The 21,151-nt window shown below is 41.5% G+C and overlaps 1 protein-coding gene across 1 annotated transcript in view; it reads left to right on the top strand.

Annotated features, from left to right (window-relative positions):
- GABRG3 (gamma-aminobutyric acid type A receptor subunit gamma3) overlaps positions 1–21,151 on the top strand; it is a 325,098-nt gene that overhangs the window by 261,157 nt on the left and 42,790 nt on the right. The window contains exon 6 of the mRNA XM_044449822.1: positions 19,322–19,459. Coding sequence (XP_044305757.1) covers positions 19,322–19,459 — 138 coding nt within the window. The remainder of the gene's footprint in view (positions 1–19,321; positions 19,460–21,151) is intronic.

Genomic DNA, 21,151 nt, shown 5'->3' with positions numbered 1-21,151 from the left:
ACTCAGCTACCTAGCAATGCAAGTGTCACCACTGACTCTGTTGGCCAGGTGATGTGCCCATCTGCCGATTTAGTTTTGGAAGCAGCGGGAACATGAATAAATGGAGGGAAGGAGAAGGGTGGGATCATGGCAGAAGTGTTTATTATTCAGTTAACATTTCTTTGCAGGCCGGAGTGGCTCAGAAGCATTGCAGAGATGCACGTACAGAGGGAGAACCCACCTCAGAACCTCTGTGGGACCCACCAGGATGAGGCTGCCAAGGTCCACAGGGTTAAAGGAAGGAGATTTTGATTGTGCAGGTTGATTCTATGCATGGCAAGAGCTGAAACTGCATTGCCATAGGAACCACACAACTCACAAATTCAGGCAACTCCATCTATCTATCTATCTATCTATCTATCTATCTATCTATCTATCTATCACTTTTCTCTGCCAACCAATAGCCAAATTTCCCTCAGCAGTTTACATGACACACTTAAAAAAACAGTATAAAATACATCCTATTATAAAACATGAAAAGATTGCCATGTGAAATTTAAAACCGAATTTAAAAGCAAAACACATAAAATGCTAACTTACACAAGGTAAACCTTGGGACCAGTTGAAGCCGTGCAGTGGCATGGGGCTGCTCCCTGTGCCATGTGGAACCTACCAGAATGAATATCCTTACAAAAGTATGGAAGCAAAGGATCCCCTTCCCTTCCATTCCTGGTTATTCTCACACACACTTTTTTGAGGGGGCCAGTCTATTTCAACATGTATTTTCTTGCACTCCTCCTGCTGGCACTCCTGCTACAAGTTCTGAGATGCTTTAAGATGTAAACTGTTTTTCCGTTTTTTTGATTAACAAAATATAAACACCCTCCTGCACATATTTTTGCAATGTTCCATTCTCCCACATAGATGACATGCCCTCAGAATATGGTTATTTAATATAAATAGCACCATGTTTTAGAAATGACCATTTAGATAGAAACTAACGCTCTGAAATGTCATAGGTTTTTTTTTAATTCAAGCCTTCTAAGAAGCTATTTCATGACTTCTGGGAGGTCTTTCATGACTTCTGCAGTTCTTTGACTATTGGAATAATGCTTCATGTCATCTGACATACAAAAATAATTGCCTTCTCTTCCCATTCTCTGCATCTATTTTGCCTTCTGTATTTTCTATCCTGGTATTATCATTCTTCTTTTCCCTCACCAAACACAAATACATTCAAGAGAGGCTGAGGAGCGTAGCAACAGAACACTGTAATTAAGAAGCCTTTTTGTTCTCTGCAGTTTTGTATAACATGATATATCTGCTTTTCAAAATCAGTTTCTCCTAATTTTAGTTATACTCCTTCTTTTAGTTCTATTATTGTTTGGTGGTGGTGATGATGCACATTCGCAATAAATTAGTGATACTCATGATGGAAATAATTGCATGGCACGAACTTTCAGCATTTGAAACCAAGCCTAGATTCAGGAAATAGGTCCCTCCGATTAGCTACATCCCTGGCAAACAAAAGAGTAAGGATGCATGCTGGTTTTGCCTAATGCCATGCCAAAAATGCCTTTCAAATTGTTTCCAATCATCCTCATTCAACTTAATAGAAAAGAAATTGCTTTTGAAAGGAATTTCAAAAGAGAAGGAAATTTTTTTGAGAAATTCAATCAGTTGGATGTAGGGTTCTATGTTTGTTTATTATGTATGAGCTGGTGAGTGTGAGTGTTGTTTCTTTCCTCCAGGAAATTCTTTGTGCATGGGTCTAGATCTGCCTCTTTTAATACACAATGCAAGGGAATGTCACATCCACACACCAGGAGCTGTTTATGATCATCGTTATCATTTCTATACCACTAATAGTCAAAGCTCTCTGGGCAGTTCACAATAAAATAATACACAAAATTCAACAAGAATAAAAATGCCATAAAAGACAATAGAGAATCAGCCAGATTTAAAACCATTTTTTAAGAAGCTACAGTAGCTTACACAAATTAAGTCACGGGACCTGTTAAGCAGTTGGCAAGGTCCCGGTGAGGTTATAAAATTAATTAAGTGCCTGTCATATCACACAGTCTTAACCTGGCACAAAAAAGATATCACAGTTGATACGTGGGCCTCCATGAGGAGCTTGTTCCAGAACTGTGGGGTAGCCAATGAAAAGGCTCTTTTCCTTGTTGCCACCAACCAAACCAACTGAAGCCATTTTGCATTCACATAACATCAGGCACAGCTAAGGAAGGACCATTCTGAATCATTGATCGTATTATTTCTGGGGAAGTGTTTCTGCAAAGATTTAGACTGCAATCTTGGGCATCCTTCCATGTAGAAGATTGTACTGTACGATTCTAAAAAGCAGCAATTGATACGAAAGAATCAGACTAGCTTTTTCAGAGAACTAAACCAGGATAGTAGATGTCTATTTTATCACTTTTGTAAAGACATTTCTTGTGTAGTACTGTTTCACAAGACCTCTTGCAGGAAGATTGCTGGTTTGGTAACTGAAATGCAATTTTTATCTGGGAATTTGATCATTGTATCTTGGCTGTCAGAAAATGGCATCATGCTTGTAGAGAAGACAGCACTGCTACTATCCAAACTGTTATGAATGCCCACTGCTAACTGCCACGTTGTTGGGAAGCTCACTTACACACACTACCTAGTCTGATGAGAGGGAGACAGTACTATTGATCCCACCACCAGTGACTGATTCAAGAAAATATCCTCATTCAGAACTGAATGGAGCATACTCCCCCTTAACAGTTATCCTTTATTCCCTTTCCACTACCACAATACGAACACCTTTGCTTCCAGGTTGCCTTCATCCTACCACTAGCTGGATGAAGGCATTGGGCAAAACATTCCAGGAGTTCCAATACCTGAAACAACACAGGGATTCTTAGTAGAAAAAAAATCAGTGAGACAGAATTCTTTCTAGCTGAATCAAATTTAAAATCTTTACTTTTCTGGGTAAGTTTAACCTATTTAGAGATTTTTTATAAAAAAAAAGTTAGGCAGCTGGCTATTAAACCATCATGGAAGTTAATAGACTGTTCAAGTCACCGTCAATTAACAATAAACCATTAAGAAATATTTCCAGAGCTTTTAATTAGGTGGATCAAAATCCACATCATCCTGTGTCAGGAAGAGAAATATTGGCTAGTGTCAACATTCTCTTCACTTAATTGCCTTCCCCAAAAATATATCTCACTTCTTTGTCAACCAAGGGGTCATTCATTGATCTTTACATTTATAATACTGTTGTATCCTCAGTGCATAATATTGTTCCACATCCATGCTGCTGCTTCAGTACTGAATTCCCTGTCATTTAAATAGATTTCCAGCACAATACCAAATCTTGGGTTTTTTAAAGTACACTTGATCCATCAAGCTGTTTTTGCACTAAGTTAATTAATGTTCCTACTTTTAATAATTAAGATAATTAACTTTTTAAAACTTCTATAAAATGGGGAGAATATAACCTGCTACCAGGTGCCAAGTTTCCAGACAAAGCTTCAGACACATGACAGTTGTGCAGAGTAAATATCTTGACAAACCGGTGTGGTATGGTAGTTAGAATGTTTGACTGGGACTTAGGGAATTTGGCTTCTAGTCCCTGATTGGCTATGAAGCTCATTGGATGACTTTGGGCCAGTGACTGATTGTCATCCCAACCTACCTCACTCAGTTGTTATGAAGAGAAGCTGGAAAGGAGAAGGAGATTATGTAAGCCACCTCCAGTTACTTCCTGCAGGAAAAAAGGTGGCGTATAAATAGTATGAATTAATGAATATTAATAAGAGTGATGCCCCCTCGCTGGCTTGCTGGCACATCAAATCAGCTACCATTCCTTAATATCCATTTGCTAAATGTGTAAGGGCTCTGTTGAAAAAGACAAGCAGCAAAAAAAGGTGGGATCCTTCATGCTCAGTCCTTGAACACTGCCTATACCTATTTCCCAGGCAGAATGGAGGAAAGACATCAGAATAGAAAGGAAAGCATTTTCTCCCCAAGGCACCTCTCTGCCTCCTCCTTTCCCATCCATCTATCGCAGAGCTGCAAAACCCACACTCGCCAATCCCTCTGTGAGCTATACGACATCAGGCATGGCCAGGCTTGATCTCATCTACTGCCTGCCCCAAGTATGACAGCCAGGTTCCCCCATGTGCTGTGGAGCTGAACTAGTCTAGTCCCGTTGCTCCCTTGATGCGGACTGATGAAGACTGCTCTGCAAGCTCCTTTCCTTCTTCACACAAAGAGCAGTGTGGGGGGATGGAAGTTCGTTCTTTTCCTATTCTGCACCCATGATCCAACTCATGTGCCAAGCTGCTGAAAACATGGAAGGAAAGAGGTGGAGGCAAGAGTAGGAAAGAGAGTTTTTAGTCCTTCTTGTTGTTCTATTTGTAGACCTTTGAGGAGGATGGAGGAACTGGGATATGTGTGAATTGGGTCCATGGACCATAGATATGGAATTCTATCTTACCATATTTGTTTTATTATTATCTGAATTAAGTTTTGATAAGGATAGGGATACCCTATGACTGTAAGCCACCAAGTGCAATTTCTTAGTAGAAAGGTAGGGTGCAAATCAAGAACAATAACTTGTACTTGGATCTGCTGATTAAAGTGCAACTGAGAAAAGTAAAGGCTGCCCTAGAGATGTACAATTGTCTGTAGTCTGATTTATGTCTATTTAATGAAAAGCAGTTGTAGATGGCTGCAAAATTCTTCAGAAGTGTAATGAGGGGATGGGTTGCTGAACTGTTTCTCTTCTGGTTGTTTTCCAGACATAATCCACCAGAATTGTCCACAGACAGGGAAGATGCTAGCTAGCAGCCAGGTATTTTCCCTTGTGAATGGATAGCAGCTTAGGGGGGGAAACTGTCCATGGGTATAGGGGTGTGTGAGGAACTCGCTTGGGGTTGGGAATCCATTGGGTTGCCTTTGCCACAGCTGTGAGTCCAAGTTCCGCACAAGCATCCAGCATTCATGGGGTCCTCACTTGGAATGGAGGTCCACATGCTGTGCAAACACCACCTTTCTTCCATACCACCTGCAGCTGCCTTTGTGCTGCTGCACCTGACACAGAACTAGGTATCTGGTTGTGCAACCTACACTTCTCTGAGCGTTCGCAGATTTCCTCTTGGCTCAGATCACTTTCTAAGACCAAGCCAAGCAGGTGGGGAAGTCCACAAAGACTACAGCAGGGATCCCAACCTGGGTTGCCTGCTCCCCCAGGGGGTGCAAGATGGTATCTCAGGGTGTGCGACAAAGAAGACGGCTGTGTCATGTTTCACCAAAATTGGCAAACCTGACGTTTTTCACCAAAACATATCCCAGTAATGTGGTTGATTGCTCAATCTTTACTTGAATTTTATGCACTGAGTTAAAAGCTTATTTTTCATTTCAGTTTTCCCCCCACAGTATTGTATGGGACTCAATGTATAGTCTCCTTCATGGATCACTGCCTTGTTGTGGCGAAGGGGCTTGTGTAGCTCAATGAAGCTATGAGCTATGCTGTGCAGGGCCACCCAAGACGGACAGGTCATAGCAGAGAGCTCTGACAAAACGTGATCCACTGGAGAAGCAAATGGCAACCCACTCCAGTATCTTTGCCATGAAAACCTCATGGACAGTACCAATGGGCAAAGTGATACAACGCCGGAAGATGAGCCCCTCAGGTCAGAAGGTGTCCCATATGCCACAGGGGAAGAGCAGAGGGCTAGTACTAGTAGCACCAGAAAGAATGAAGCAACTGGGTCAAAGCTGGAAGGACACTCAGTTGCAGATGTATCTGATGAAGGAGAGTCCGATGCTGTAAAGATCTATACTCCATAAGAATCTGGAATGTAAGATCCATGAATCAAGGCAAGCTGGATGTGGTCAAACAAAAGATGACAAGACTGAACATCGACATCTTAGGAATCAGTGAACTAAAATGGACAGGAATGGGTGAATTTAATTCAGATGACCATCAGGTATACTACTGCGGGCAAGAATCCCTCAGAAGAAATGGAGTAGCCTTCATAGTCAATAAAAGAGTAGGAAAAGCAGTACTGGGATACAATCTCCAAAATGATAGAATGATCTCAGTTCAAATTTATTATTTATTTTATTTATTAAAACATTTTTATGTCGCCCCATTCGCTGAAGCCTCAGGGCGGCTTACAACAAATCCAAGGCAAACCATTCAACATCAGAGTAGTCCAAGTCTATGCCCCAGCCACTGGTGCTGAAGATGACCAGTTCTATGAAGGCCTGCAACACCTTCTAGAATTAACACCAAAAAATGATGTCCTTATCATCATGGGGGATTGGAATGCTAAAGTAGGAAGCCAAAAGATAACTGGAATAACAGGCAAGTTTGGCCTTGGAGTACAAACTGAAACAGGGCACAGGCTGGTAGAATTTTGTCAAGAGAATAGGATGGTCATAGCAAACACTCTTTTCCAACAATCCAAGAGATGACTCTACACATGGACATCACCAGACGGTCAACACAGAAATCAGATGACTATGTGTTCTGCAGCCAAAGATGGAGAAGCTCTATACAGTCAGTAAAAACTAGACCAGGAGCTGACTGTGGCTCAGATCATGAACTTCTCGTTGCAAAATTTAGGCTTAAATTGAAGAAAGTAGGGGGAAGCACTAGGCCACTCAGGTATGATCTCTATCATATCCCTGCTGAATATACAGTAGAGGTGACAAATAGATTTAAGGAATTAGATCTGATAGACAGAGTCCCTGAAGAACTATGGACGGAGTTTCACAACATTGTACAAGAGGCAGCAACTAAAACCATCCCAAAGAAAAAGAAATGCAAGAAAGCAAAATGGCTGTCTGAGGAAATTTTACAAATAGCTGAGGAAAGAAGGAAAGTAAAAGGCAAGGGAGAAGGAGAAAGATACACCCAATTGAATACAGAATTCCAGAGAATAGCGAGGAGACAAGAATGCCTTCTTAAATGAACAGTGCAAAGAAATAGTAGAAAACAATAGAATAGGGAGGACCAGAGATCTCTTCAAGAAAATTGGAGATATGAAGGGAACATTTCATGCAAAGATGGGCATGATAAAGGACCAAAATGGCAGGGACCTAACAGAGGCAGAAGAGATTAAGAAGAGGTGGCAAGATTACACAGAGGAACTATACAAGAAAGAGCTTAACGTCCCTGATAACCACGATGGGGTGGTCACTGACCTCAAGCCAGGCATCCTGGAATGTGAAGTCAAATGGGCCTTACGAAGTCTGAGCAACAACAAAGCTAGTGGAGGTGACAGTATTCCAGCTGAGCTATTCAAAATCTTAAAAGACGATGCAGTAAAAGTACTACACTCAATATGCCAGCAAATTTGGAAAACTCAACAGTGGCCACAGGATTGGAAAAGGTCAGTTTACATTCCAATCCCAAAGGAGGGCAGTGCCAAAGAATGTTCAAACTACTGCACCATTGCACTCATTTCACATGCTAGCAAAGTTATGCTCCAAATCCTACAAGCTAGGCTCCAGCAGAAAGTGGACCGAGAACTACCAGAAGTACAGGCAGGATTTCGAAGAGGGAGAGAAAGTAGAGATCAAATTCCCAACATATGCTGGATCATGGAGAAAGCTAGGGAGTTCCAGAAAAACATCTACTTCTGCTTCATTGACTATGCTAAAGCCTTTGATTGTGTGGATCACAACAAATTGTGGCAAGTTCTTAAGGAGATAGGAGTACCAGACCATCTTATTTGTCTCCTGAGAAACCTATATGCGGGTCAAGAGCAATAGTGAGAACTGGACACTGAACCACTGATTAGTTCAAAATTGAGAAAGGATTTGGCAAGGCTGTATACTGTCTCCCTGCCTATTTAACTTATATGCAGAGCACATCATGAGAAAGGCGGGGCTAGATGAATCACCAGTTGGAATTAAGATTGCTGGGAGAAATATCAACAACCTCAGATATGCAGATGATACCACTCTCATGGCAGAAAGTGAAGAGGAACTAAAAAGCCTCTTGATGTGGGTGAAGGAGGAGAGTGCAAAAGTTGGCTTGAAACTCAACGTTAAGAAAACTAAGATCCGGTCCGCTCACTTCCTGGCAAATAGATGGGGAAGAAATGGAGGTAGTGACAGATTTTATTTTCCTGGGCTCAAAGATCGTCCCAGATGGGAACTGCAGCCAAGAAATTAAAAGACGCTTGCTCCTGGGGAGGAGAGCTATGCCAAATCTAGACAGCATACTAAAGAGCAGAGACATCATCCTGCCAACAAAAGTGCATATAGTCAAGGCTATGGTTTTCCCAGTTGCAATGTATGGCTGTGAAAGTTGGACCATAAAGAAGGCTGAGCGCCAAAGTATTGAGGCCTTTGAATTGTGGTGTTGGAGGAGACTCCTGCGAGTCCCCTGGACCGCAAGGCGATCAAACCAGTGAGTCCTAGAGGAGATCAACCCTGACAGCTCTTTAGAAGGCCAGATAGTGAAGATGAAACTCAAATACTTTGGCCACCTAATGAGAAGGAAGGACTCCCTGGAGAAGAGCCTAATGCTGGGAACAATAGATGGCAAAAGAAGAAGGGGACGGCAGAGGATGAGGTGGCTAGATGGAGTTACTGAGGCAGTTGGTGTGAGCTTAAGTGGACTCCGGGGGATGGTGGAGGACAGGAAGACCTGGAGGAATGTTATCCATGGGGTCACGATGGGTCGGACACAACTTCACGACTAACAACAATGTATGGTGCAAACGTTAGACATTTGACTTCATCTTCCAATGTGGTATTACTTTTGTAGGGGATGTGTACCTAAATATTTTCTAGGGGTGTGGAGCATACCACTGGGCTAGAGGGATGGCTTTCACTAGGTTTCATCCAATCTCCTCATGGGGACTCGGTTAAGCTTTGCTCCTCCTGCTCTACCTCCAATTGTATCCCCATTCTCACTGTCTCCCAAGAGTGCTTTTTATTCACTTAAAAATGAAAAACTGTGACTCACAGTTGTCATGTCAGATGTAGCTTGTCCCTAAGATGATACAGCATGGCACACTGTAAAGGTAGGCCTATTTCTTTTCTTTGCTTTCTCTCTTAGCTGATACTTTTGCAGGCACATGGCCTGCGGTCTATGTATCTTGACTCATCTCAAATCATTTCCTAGCATTAGCTAAATAATTATACTTTCTGTTTTCACTTCATCAAGGCTACATCATACTCCCCATGTTCAAAGGAATTTGTCGTATGCTGTTTGCTGTTGCCAGGTGGCTGTTAATCAGCCAGCAAAGGACAGTACTAATAAACAGAAGTGAAGGAAGTGTAGGATACTTGCGTTAAACAACATTTGCTGCTATCTCCAAAGGTGGAAATAAACTATTTTAGGGTCTAAATCTGTCTTGTCAATGAGCATTGCAACATTAACTATTTTAGTTTTTATGTTTTTGTTAAAAAAATCAAAATAAACACGAAATTGTAAAAGAAAACCTTACCATAAGACCTACCCCTCAGATTGCAGTCAGAGGCCTAGTCCATCATGTAGTGCTCACCCACAAGCTTTGTTTGTTTATAAGTATATTAACATCCCACCTCTTCCCCTAGTAAGAGCTCTCAGGGCAGCTTTTATAAGTTCTATGTAAACTGTATTAAAACAATCAAACAACTATCAATCAAATAACCATTGATCGAAATTCAAGAGCAGTGGGAGCACCAAATCCAAAATGAATCATCACCCCAAAAAGTTTTCCCAGTCAAGCATCTTAGCCAGCCCTCTGGATGTGCAACATCTTTATTATTATTATTATTATTATTATTATTATTATTATTATTATTATTAACTTGATGGAAGTTCCACAAAGAATCAGCAATGAACATTATTTCATCTAAACTTATAACTAAAATTTTACACGATAATACATAGTGATAAATAATGCTCAATTAAATTGATAAGTAGCCAAATAAAAGTAATAAGTTCACACAGAAAATTGATTTAACATATACAACAAGTAAGCTATGATTCATCCCAGAGGACATCCAGAAACCAAATTAGAATTAGAGATAGTTTTTCCTCTTTTCTTTCTCTCCTCTTCCACTCCCCACTCATTTCCCTATCTCCTCCTCTTCCTCATTTCAGAAAACAATGATATGTAAATATTACATTTTTTTCTCTCAATCATGAATAAAATAAAAATTGATAGGCTTTCCATTTGGATTACTGGATTTTCTTTTTATGATTTAGTATTATCAGTTTAATCATCCTTAAGGGCTTTGAATTCCACAAGCTAGACATTTCTGTCGAGCTTCTTCTGGTGACTGAACCATGTGGGTAGATTCATGCAGAGCAGCCTTTCAAAGATCAGGCCTCTAAGAGCTTTAAAGATAAGAGACAGTCACCTTGAATCAAGCCTGCTAGCAAACTGAGAACCAGAACATGCAATATAATACTGGTGTCATGTGTTCACACTTCCCATGATTTCAAAGAGGTTCATGTTGGATCAGCACACCACATATTATGATGATAGTTGGTCTTGTTAAAAAATTTAATACATTAGAAGAGCCATCCGAAACTGATGTCCTGTACATGTTTTGGACTTTCCATCCTTTCCAGCCAGCATTGGTGGGATCTGTAGTCTAAAATATCTGAGGAAAACCAGTTTGGGGATGAAAGTTCTAGAATTTCCATCCCCAACTTGGTGACCTCCAGATCTGTTGAACTTCTGTTCCCATCAATCCCAGCCATGGCCGTGGTCAACATAGCTGCATAGCACAATGCTGAGGAAGACTGACCTAAGCAATGTCAAGAAAATATAACAAAGAATTCCATCCTACCTTCAGGCTTGTATGCTAAGGAGGACAATGGAAGCAAATTGGTGAGAACAAACAGAAGTACAGATTATAGATCAGTTAGAAAAAAAGGCTGGTGAAGGAATTTAATACACCATCAGGAGGAGGCAGCCATGTTACTGTAGAAGAGGCCAATGAGGAAGAAAGGGTGTAGTTAAGCAATGAAAGAAGTCCAACCTTTTTGTTACACCTCCTGCATTCAATGGTGTTTGTTCTAGATTGCAGTCCCAAGGCAGAATCCCAATTTAAAATCGCACTGGGTGCTCTTTGGGTGATCACCCTGTCACAGCTGTGTGAATAAAAAACTCATAGTATTTACATTGGCTTGAGCTCTTTCATCTCTGATACTTTCATCCATTCAAATGTAAACACCTTTCCATACCTTTCCTGCTTTTTAATAATTTCCTGCATATTTAATTGCTTGGGCACATTTTTACTGTTCCAACTAACCCTGGTAATACAAACTGTAGTCCATAATATACATCGAACACTTGGAAACACAAAACACCTAACCAGTAGAGTTACTGAAGGGAGATACCAAAAAATCTCCTTTGAACAAAGACTGTGTCCATGTGGGGGAGAAATAATTGAATCGCTGGAGCATTTTAGTCTTTATTGTCCTCTCTCTGCAGGTGTTCACCAGGAACTGTTATTCCCACTTTTTTTAAACTATCCTGGTCATTCTGCTTTATTTTATCTTAAGATGCCTTTATCAAATCAACCTGATTTTATTTCTTTGATTGCAGCCAAGTACCGCCCAATAATTTGTACATTCCGCAGTAGAATTAACTCTAACCATTATTAGATTCCTTTTAGAATAACTATTTTTCCTTATCCTTAACTATAATTTTAGAACAACTGTATTTTTCTTAACTAATTGTAATTTTTTGTTTTACTTGCTGGTCAATGACCAAATAAAGCATTGATTGATTGATTGATTGATTGATTGATACTGCGTTATATCTAGAAAGTTTTCAGAGCAATGAAGAGTTAAAAAGCTAAAACAGATAAAAGAATAAAAACAATATATATGCATAACAATATATATGCATAACATTAAAATTGTGGCTGGTCATTAGGAAAGGCTTCCCACAATAACTATTTCTTCAGGAGGCACCAAAAAAAGAACCATGTTGGGGGGACCACCATACTGAAAGGTGTACTGGAAGACTGAGATTGAGCCATCCGTCTGTGTAGGGCCAGCAGGAGAATATTCTCCAATGACCTCAGTGACCAGGCAGGTTGGTATAGAAAGTTCTCCCTCAGGTGTCCTGCTTCCAAGTTGTTCAAGATGTTGTATGGCAGTTCTCGTAGAACTTTTAAATCTGGCCTGGTAGCAAAGAGGCAGCCAGTGCAGTTCTTTCAGCAATACAGTTTCATACTGGAGAGGGGCACCCTCCAGCACAGCCAAGCTGCTGCATTCTGCACATGTAGATGGATTGTGCACACTGAGACAATCTGAGAGGAGCACAGGCATTTTTATACAAGGTCAGACTCTTCATCTCTCTTCTCCACTATTAGCTATTCTGATGGGCAACAGCTCTCTAATGTCTTTATAATCACCTCTACACCATCCTGTTAATTCAACCTGCTCTAGCTTGTTCTCCCCAGATGTTGTGCACCACACCCCCCTCATCAGTGGTGATTGGCATGTTGGCTCAGGCTGATGAGAGTTTTAGTCAAACATCTGGGGGCACCAGGGCAGAGAAAACTGTTTTAACTGGAGAGACTAGAGCTTGAACCAGGGATTCTCTGCAAGCAAAGCACATGCTTTGCCACTCAGCTTTGGTCTCTCCCAAAAAGAAAAGAGAAAGTTCTGATGCAGTAAGCTCATTCTTACAAAAGCTGCTGCTTCTGTATATTTGATAGTCTTTATGGCACTGCAGATCTTTGGAGTTTTGCCACATACAGAAGATACAGCAATGGTGTTGATGTTGTTTTTGTAAATTGCATGAATCAGTAGACAAAAGGAAAGTGCTCTCTGTTATTCAGTGGTTAATTGATCAATTAACATTGACAGAATTCATTTTCAGCTGTTAATTCAACATTAATTCATCAAGCCATTGCTCATAAAAAAAACCAACAGCATCCTAATGTATAAATTAATCTGTTCTCTCTCCTCTCTCTCTCATACATAGAGGCTTTTATTTGCATAACTGCTAACATTTTAGAATACATAACATCACCAATAACAGTTTCCTTGAAAAGCTGGAGCATGAGAATGTGCAATAATGGCCTAGAAGCTCAGTGTGGTAACTGGGTATCAGACAGTACAGGACTCCTGTGAGCTGCTGGCATGAAGGACAATATTTCAGCAGCTTTCATGTGAAGTTGCAACATTTGAATTAACTCTGCTGAGTGGATCAAATGGGTGGAAAATGTAGCAGCAGAATAGTGGAAAGATTTTACCCCATTAATATTTTGACTGAACAGCCATGTCACAAGCTATTTTATACTGCTGTGGAATAGCTGAGATTCCTATCATTTCCTATCAACGATATATGATTGCAGATAAATATGTAGAATCCACAGGCTGGGTTTGCGCCCAGCAAGCTTTTAGTTGATGGCAGGAGGTCATCAACTCAGCCTTTGATTATGATTGAGGTGGAAATAATGCAGAGGTTTGTCTGTGAGTGGTCTACACAGTACAAATGTTCTGCCTGTTTGAACTTTAAGGAATGCAGACAATCCTTAACAGAATGGTTAATTTAAGCATTGTGGAAGCAGTCTTATTTTTCTTGCCCTATCAGCCTGTGCATATGAGTTTCTGTACTAGATGGGACTGAATTATGCCTGGGGTTGTGCCTGAATTATGCCTATAATTCTGTGGACTGGTTTCTGGCCAAGGAAGAATGCTGGCTTACCTTACATATGGTAAAGATAAACAGCAGTGAATACAGCAAGATGGAGGGGAATTATATCCATGGATTCCCCTTGAACTGTAGAACTATTATAGGGATGGATGGATTGCAAATGCTACTCCATGTCAGATTGACAACTGCATTGTAACCCTAGGTGAAAGCAGGCGGAATGGCTGAGTGCTTTCTTCTCCCTGGCATCCCTTGGTTGGTTTGTTTCTCTTAGAAACAAGGCTGTAGCTTTAGGATACAGATGTGCATAAAAACATAAGGATAGCAGGAAGCCTCCTGAGGGCTGGAGAAAGTGTGAGCCTGCTCACTACATCCTGCACTAGCCTTCAACACAATGCCCTGTAGATATTTTGGATGTCAACTCCTGCCTGCCCCTGACATCATGGTCATTCTTCAGAAAAGCTGGTAGTTGTAGTCTAAAACACTCGAGTCAGGCCCATCATCAAGAACAGGCATGGACAACCTCTTCAATTTGCATCAGCATCACCTATGATAGTTCACCTGCCTCTCACACTGGTCTAGACCATGCTGGTGGTGAGGAGAAGGAGCAGGACATGCCACTGCCTACTTGATTAATGGTTCTCCTCCAGTCAAACAAGCAAGTGGAAGCAATCATGAGGAAGAGGTACAACACCAGCTGGTGACCATGATGGTGAGAGAGGAGACTGGCTGAAGGAGTGGAGCCACTCAAGGTGTCTTGCTCAAGGACCTTCAAAAAGCTGCAGCCAGCATTGTCTAAAGGCACAACGTTGGGGAACACTAACCCAGGGCCACTCAGCCTTCTCTATTAAGGCCAGTGGGAGGGACGATTTATGCTCCCCAAATAACTTTATGCTACTGCTGAAAAAGAGCACAGCCCACAGTCCCTGACCACAGGTAAGGGCAGGTTGTACCTTGGCTTTGTGGCAAACTGGGGGGGGGGGGGGAGCTGAGTGTTGTCAGATGTGATCCCAAGATGCAGTAAGAGAACTCCATAGAAGCCTGGATACCAAGTCCCTATAGATTGCATGAACATTCAGATTCTTAATCAATGGGTTCAAATTTAAAGAAAGGGGATTTTGACTAAAGGGGAAGGAAAGGGGAAGGAATTTCCTAATAGGTTGGGCTATTTGCCTTGAAAAATATTGGACTATCAGAATTGTGTTTGATTTTGTTAAGTGACCTAATGATTAAAATTTACTATCTGAAATGTTGTAGTGACAGGGGTTGGATTAGATGACCAGAGAGGTTCTCTCCAACCATGGAATTCTAAGGACAGCTGAAATCTACCTCCTGTGTATTTTTTAAACATACTACAGTACAGTAAATTATCCTCTTGGCCTTCTTGCCAGTCAGCAGACCATGAAGTATAAATGCTTTCCATTCACTTGCATGAAATCATTTCTGATAACTGTGACTCTGCAAATTGATTCAAAATAAACTAAAGTTGCACTCCAAAGACACTTATAAATAATTATAAGAGATCACAAATTAATGTCATGTTGGCATCTTTGGTGCTGTCAAGTAACTTGAGAAAATGGATTAATTAAATAAAGGAAGAGTTCATAAGAATGTTATAATGAATAATTCTGTTTAAAAGAGGAGAAAAGATGGTGAAGGTAATAATAATTTCTGTAAATTATAAAACTCTGGAAATGTTTCTGCAGCTTGGATATTTCATTCAGGCAATATGTGGAGCCCACTTTTGGGCTGAGAATAAGACTGTCTCCCATTATGTCTTGAAATCATAATGGGAGAAATAAACCAGTCTGCTGGAAATTCATGTGCAACTATTAAGCATCCACAGGCACAGGTGGTGGTCTGGGGGCATTCTGTATTACTGATCATGCATTACTGCTGAAGCAAAGCAGATGAAGATCTAAACTAGTATGTGGAAAGTGGGCTACTGGAGCCCCATGTAGACATGGGTTACAACTGCAGGAAATTTAATACCTTTAAAAGAAATAGAGCCAATGTGGTGTGATGGTTAGAGTTTAGGAGTGGGCACCTGGGAGATCTGGGTTCTAGTTGCCCCCTATCCACAAAGCTCACTGGGCGACTTAGGGCCAATCACAGACCCTTAGCCTAACCCATCTCACTGGGTTGATGTCATGAGGATAAAAATGGAATGGAGGCGAGCCAAGGAAGCCACCTTGCAAGAGGAAAGAAGGGAGGATATAAATGCAATGCAATAAAAATTATTTAAGTAGCATTTTGAATGTGCAGAATGTTTTGAAGTCTTTGATAGTCTTCATAATAATACCAAACGAAGCTGCCTCATGTTGAATAGGGATGAGGGGATTTTTCCCCCAGTTACTTCTTTTGAGAAAATTCAGACACTTCATAGATGGGACACAAAGAACTCGAAATTTAAAAGAAATACAAATATGTTTCTTAAAACTGATTTGTCCATATACGTCTAAAGCTTGGAACATTTACCTCTTAAAAGACTGGGTTTAAATCCCTGTGTATCCACTTGTGTCTGCAGTGCTGAATTGGGCTCTGTGCCTCCTCTTTCTTCTGTCAGTTTCCTCCTTAAAAGCTTCATGGCAGGAGATACAACATGAACTTCTCCGTGGTGGAAACAACTTTATCAAATGAATGTCTCCAAGGCAGATCAGTGAGAATTTCATTAGGGTTGTTGTTTAGTAAGAACGTATCAAAGTTCACAAATTTCTTCACAAACATAATTTGAGATGTGGGAGAAAGCAAAACCTTCTAATGATTTTTATTGAATCAAATAATTTGGTTTCTTGAGGCCCACACTGTTCTTTCGTGTTGCCAATATCTCAAACAGCTGTCTTTCCCAGTTCAGCATTTCAAATTGCCTTTATCTAAGAATGCCAACATTCTAGTTGGGAAGATTGTGTATTTGGTGGATTGTACTGCAAACTAAGAACTAGGCAGGCAGGCAGTTAATAAGTGCTCTCAACAGATGAGCAATTAAGAATAATAAGAATAAGAATAGTTGTATAGTGTACTTCAGTGTTAAAGTACTTCATGCCCATTGAGTTGCCGTCCTAACTACAACCCTGAAAGGCAGGGATAAGCAACATGGTATCTCCTGGCATGAATGTGCCCCAGACACATTTTTGATACCCACTAACACACCCTACCTAGGTGGGATTCACTTTTTTAAAAAGACACTTTATTACTGACATTGGCAGATTCATAAAGAGATGTTCAGTGTATAGGAGTGTAGTCCCCCACCTCTGCGCTGTACTCAGCTTTTTCACGGGGTTACTTGTCCTTTGCCATTGCTCTCATGGCAGCCATTTTGTGATGGTTTCCAGGACAGCTTCTCCAATGGCAAAATGGGCCCAGAGCCCCAAAGAATGCCTGCCTCCTCCTGTAAGGAGAATCACTACTATTATCTCCCCATCACAGACAGTGATGGGGAATTGAGCCTGCAAAAAAGTGGCTTGCCTAAGGCTACTTCGTGAGTTCATGCCAGAAACAAAGTTCAAATCAGATTGCTATCTCAGTCTCTCAGAAAAATGTTCACTGTGCTTCACCCACTCTTAAAGCTCAATAACTTTATTTAACTAAAGAGGAATCAAGACTTGCTTCCTCTTTTATCTTTGTCACTAATAAATAGAATATGTAGAGCATACATAATAGCCAGAGTGCTTTGTGCTATTCTAGAAGGCTTTATACCAGGATCCCAACCAAATCCCAATATTCCAAGGTTAATATACATCATGCACAGTTATTTATCTAATGCATGTCTTAGCTGCCTTGGAAACTAAGTCTCCCCAAGGCTGCTTACCTTATAAAGCACAAAATTCATACAAGAAACCAAATGCATCCTTACAAGATGGGGGCTACTTGGCTCAACAATACTGCATGTGAGAAGGATCTTAGAATTGCATGGCTAAACTGCCATTTGCAAAATCAGTATTGTTGTTTGTCTCAAATAAAGAACCTGTTCTGAGGAACTTCTGTGGCAAGGCTAGCGCCAAATTTTGAGGGAACTCTTGGCATATGAAGCCCTCCCCCCCAAGAATTGCAGGAGACTGTAGGAGTCTTTATGTTATATTGCTGGCAGTTTTAGGATGTGCTTTTGCTTGATTTCCATAATGTTCCCAACACTGAGTTGACCTTTAGGGCATTATCAAAAATGAAGGGGCAGTAAATGTGTAGTTTAAAGAAGGTCTAAGCAATTATCAGAGGTGTCCTTGTGGCATGTAGGAAGTCCCCGTATTTCATCATAGCTAGAGGTTAGGCCCATGCTCCACTGAACTCATGGTGGTTTACCTCTGATCAAGCATATGTAGGATGGCACTGGACCTAGAGATGTCCCTGAAAACATGAACAGGCCAGGAGAAATCTCCAGTCTTCCACTCAACATTACATATATGCATGCACATTCTCACAAGCCTCAGGGGTGCTCACAGGAGCCTAACCATTTTGGCGGGACTGACAGCTTAGACTTTGAGAACAAGATGATTGTTGAAATGGACTCAGTCCACGTTGCAGTCCCTGGGTACCTATCTGTGCCTGCTATCGGGGAGGTGAGTTCAAGGGTGGTTGTGGGGCCTGGTCAACCCACCCATGGGAATGGGAGAGAGCAATAACATCTCGGGGGTGGAGATTTAGAGATGGAGAGGCTAACAGAGGTGAGTCTCTGCCTCCTGAGGAAGTGGACCCAATAGTCCGTTGTCACAGCTATAAGGTGGCCTACATGGGTTCCCTGAGAGAGGAGTGCAGGCATGCTCAGTGCCACAGTGTTCCTCCCCTCAAGGACAGGTGCAAAAGGATTCATGAGGAAAGCTTTGGGTGAAGAATGTCAGAGAGGAGTCAACATCTCCCTTTGTGTACGTTCAGAGACATGCATGCATAAGTTAAAAAAAAACATTTGGCAAGAAGCACTGGCGAGACTATTACTGCTGGGCCTCAACACACAGGTAATTTAAAGCAAAATCCAGGGAGACATTCAACCAAGAGCATCAGGAGAAAGGGATGTGCGGGAAATCTATTTTGCAGGTGGGAATACATTGGATTGCCTCCCCAGACTCTGGTCCACTTTGTGGCAGCCATGAGACCAACTGCCTGGCAGGCACACCCAAGCATTCACATGACATTTGCCAGGATGTCACACAAGTGTGTCCCTCCTCTGTGTCACATGCAGCAGGCTTTATTTGTGCTGTACACGATGCAGAAGAAGGTTGCCAGTTGTGCAGCCTTTCTTCTACAAACCTGTATGGACATCCTCTTGCCTTGGCTCTCTTTCTAGGACATGGCCAAGAACAAGAGGAGGCTCCTGCTGCTAAAGGGATGGATTCTGTGGATCTTTGGCACAGTGCTGTCAGTAGCAGCACTTCTAACTCCAGAACCATCATAACAAATTTAAGTGGCAACTCTGGTAGCATAGAAATTAAGTTTATTTGGTTCAAAAGTTGTTTTTCATCATTATGATTTTTAAAAAATAAACTGCATCCTTTATCTCTATAGCAGACCACTATGGATTTTAATACATATATAAGTCAATCCTTTTTATTTTCAATAGTGTTGAAGAGCCACTGAATCTGTTTTTCTAAGGAAATTTCTCAGGGAAACTTTAAGTTTCTTACTGAACTTTTATTTCACTGAATTGCACTAGAAGTCTGAGTAAAAGCTAATATACATGTTTAACTGTCATTTTTACCACATATTTGATAAAGGCTTTTAACTTACAGATGGCTATCCTCAAGAAGAAATGATTTACAGATGGAGAAAGAACTCAGTAGAAGCTGCAGACCAGAAATCTTGGAGACTCTATCAGTTCGACTTCATGGGTCTCCGAAATACCTCTGATGTTGTGGAAACATCAGCAGGTAGGTATGGCCTAAAATAGAAACGATCTCTTCTGAAGACTTCTGGATTGTGCAGCCATGTTCCCAGCAAGAAAACTTGTAAACATGAGTTGAGAACATCAATGCAATTTAGAGTTTGGATTTACACTGTCTGTGTGCCTTTGCATCAATAATATCTGCCAGCCTGGCAGAAGGAGGAGACCAAGTCCAGGTTCCATTTCCTCATACCCACTGAAGTGATGAGTAGCACAGTATAATACCCAAATTAATTTAATCAGTGTAAGTGAATGTATGCAAAGTGGTGGACATGGAGCCAAGAAGTATGAGCTTCACATGGATACTGATGAGGTCTGTGCTGGCTTTGACTATCTGGGAAAGAGATCTTGGAATTGTGGTCTAAAGGCAGTGGGATTGCCATGAAGCAGAACAAGCAAACCAAATTCATTGCTAGGAATTATTAGAAACAACACTACAGTAGAAAAGGGCTTATAAATGCATAGTGAGTTCACATTGAGAACAGTGGACTGGATCCAGGGTCTGACCTCTGTCAGTAGAAGAGCTTTATCCATAGAACTACCTCCTCCTCCTCCTCCTATACCAGGGGTCTCAAACTCGCGGCCCGCGGGCCAATTGCCGGGACGGGCGGGGCACGGGGGAGGGGCCCTGCGGCCTTCAAAGCGCCAGCGGCGCCCGGGCCGGCCGCGGGATGAGCGGCCCACCACCACCGTGGTGGCGGAATACTTGATGTGGCCCAGCCTCACCCAGACTCTACTTCCAGCGGCCCCCAGGTAAGTTGAGTTTGAGACCCCTGTTCTATACCTTTAAGAAGGTGGTTCTCCTACACCTTTACATTATCTCCCTGTACTGAAATTCAGCCCATTGAACAGGTCCCTTGAGTCTCTTTGTAGCACATTCAGTGGTTTGGAGGGACTGCCATAGGGAAGAGGGAGCAGAGAAGTTCTCTTCTGCCACCTCATTTGCAAACACTTAAATCTGGATCCAACCAACTCTTCTGAGCATGTTAGATCTGAAAGAGTATCACAGTATTGGAAAAGGTAGCAAAGGCAGCAAAATAACAAACACTAAAGAAGCTGCAGGTTTATTGCTTATGAAAAAAGATGACTAACAAAAATATAATAGAGGTTTATAAAAGTATGAATGATGTGGATTGCTGGAATAGAGTGTTATTTCTTCCCTTCCTCAGACTGTAGTGGGGCAAGTAAACCCTATGATATTGATGTGAAGTAAATTCAGAACAAATGCAAGCAAATATTTCTCACAGAAGAGTTTGGTTGCTCCCACAAGCTGTGGCAATGACCCCTTTGTTCTATGGTTTTGTCAAGGGTTGGATAAATCCACATGGATCTATATCAGCAGCTATCAATTCTGGTAGCAAATAGAATAAGCCTTTGCAAAGGCAGTCTTCTGTGATAACCAGTTCATGGGAATGGCGACCACCTTTCGGTCCTGTGTGTGAGCTTCCAAAGGCCTCTGGCTGGCTGTTATTGGAACTGAATCCTGGACTAGATGGATGCTGGTCTGATCCAGCAAAGCAATTCTAATGTTCCTCTGTTGTCAGTGTGACAGCACAGACCATCTGTTACATGGAGACAGAGTTTATTTTCTCAGGCACAGTCTGTTGCTGAATCAAGGCCATTCATTAGGATGGCCAGGAGTCCTACTTTACTGAGGATTGTCTTCTGCTTTGGAGAT

This window comes from Varanus komodoensis, unplaced genomic scaffold, assembly GCF_004798865.1.
Source record: "Varanus komodoensis strain SLA01 unplaced genomic scaffold, ASM479886v1 scaffold1, whole genome shotgun sequence".
NCBI classification, from domain to species: Eukaryota; Metazoa; Chordata; class Lepidosauria; order Squamata; family Varanidae; genus Varanus; species Varanus komodoensis.
Note: the sequence above shows the minus strand (reverse complement) of the source record. Positions and strands in the feature narration are given on the sequence as shown.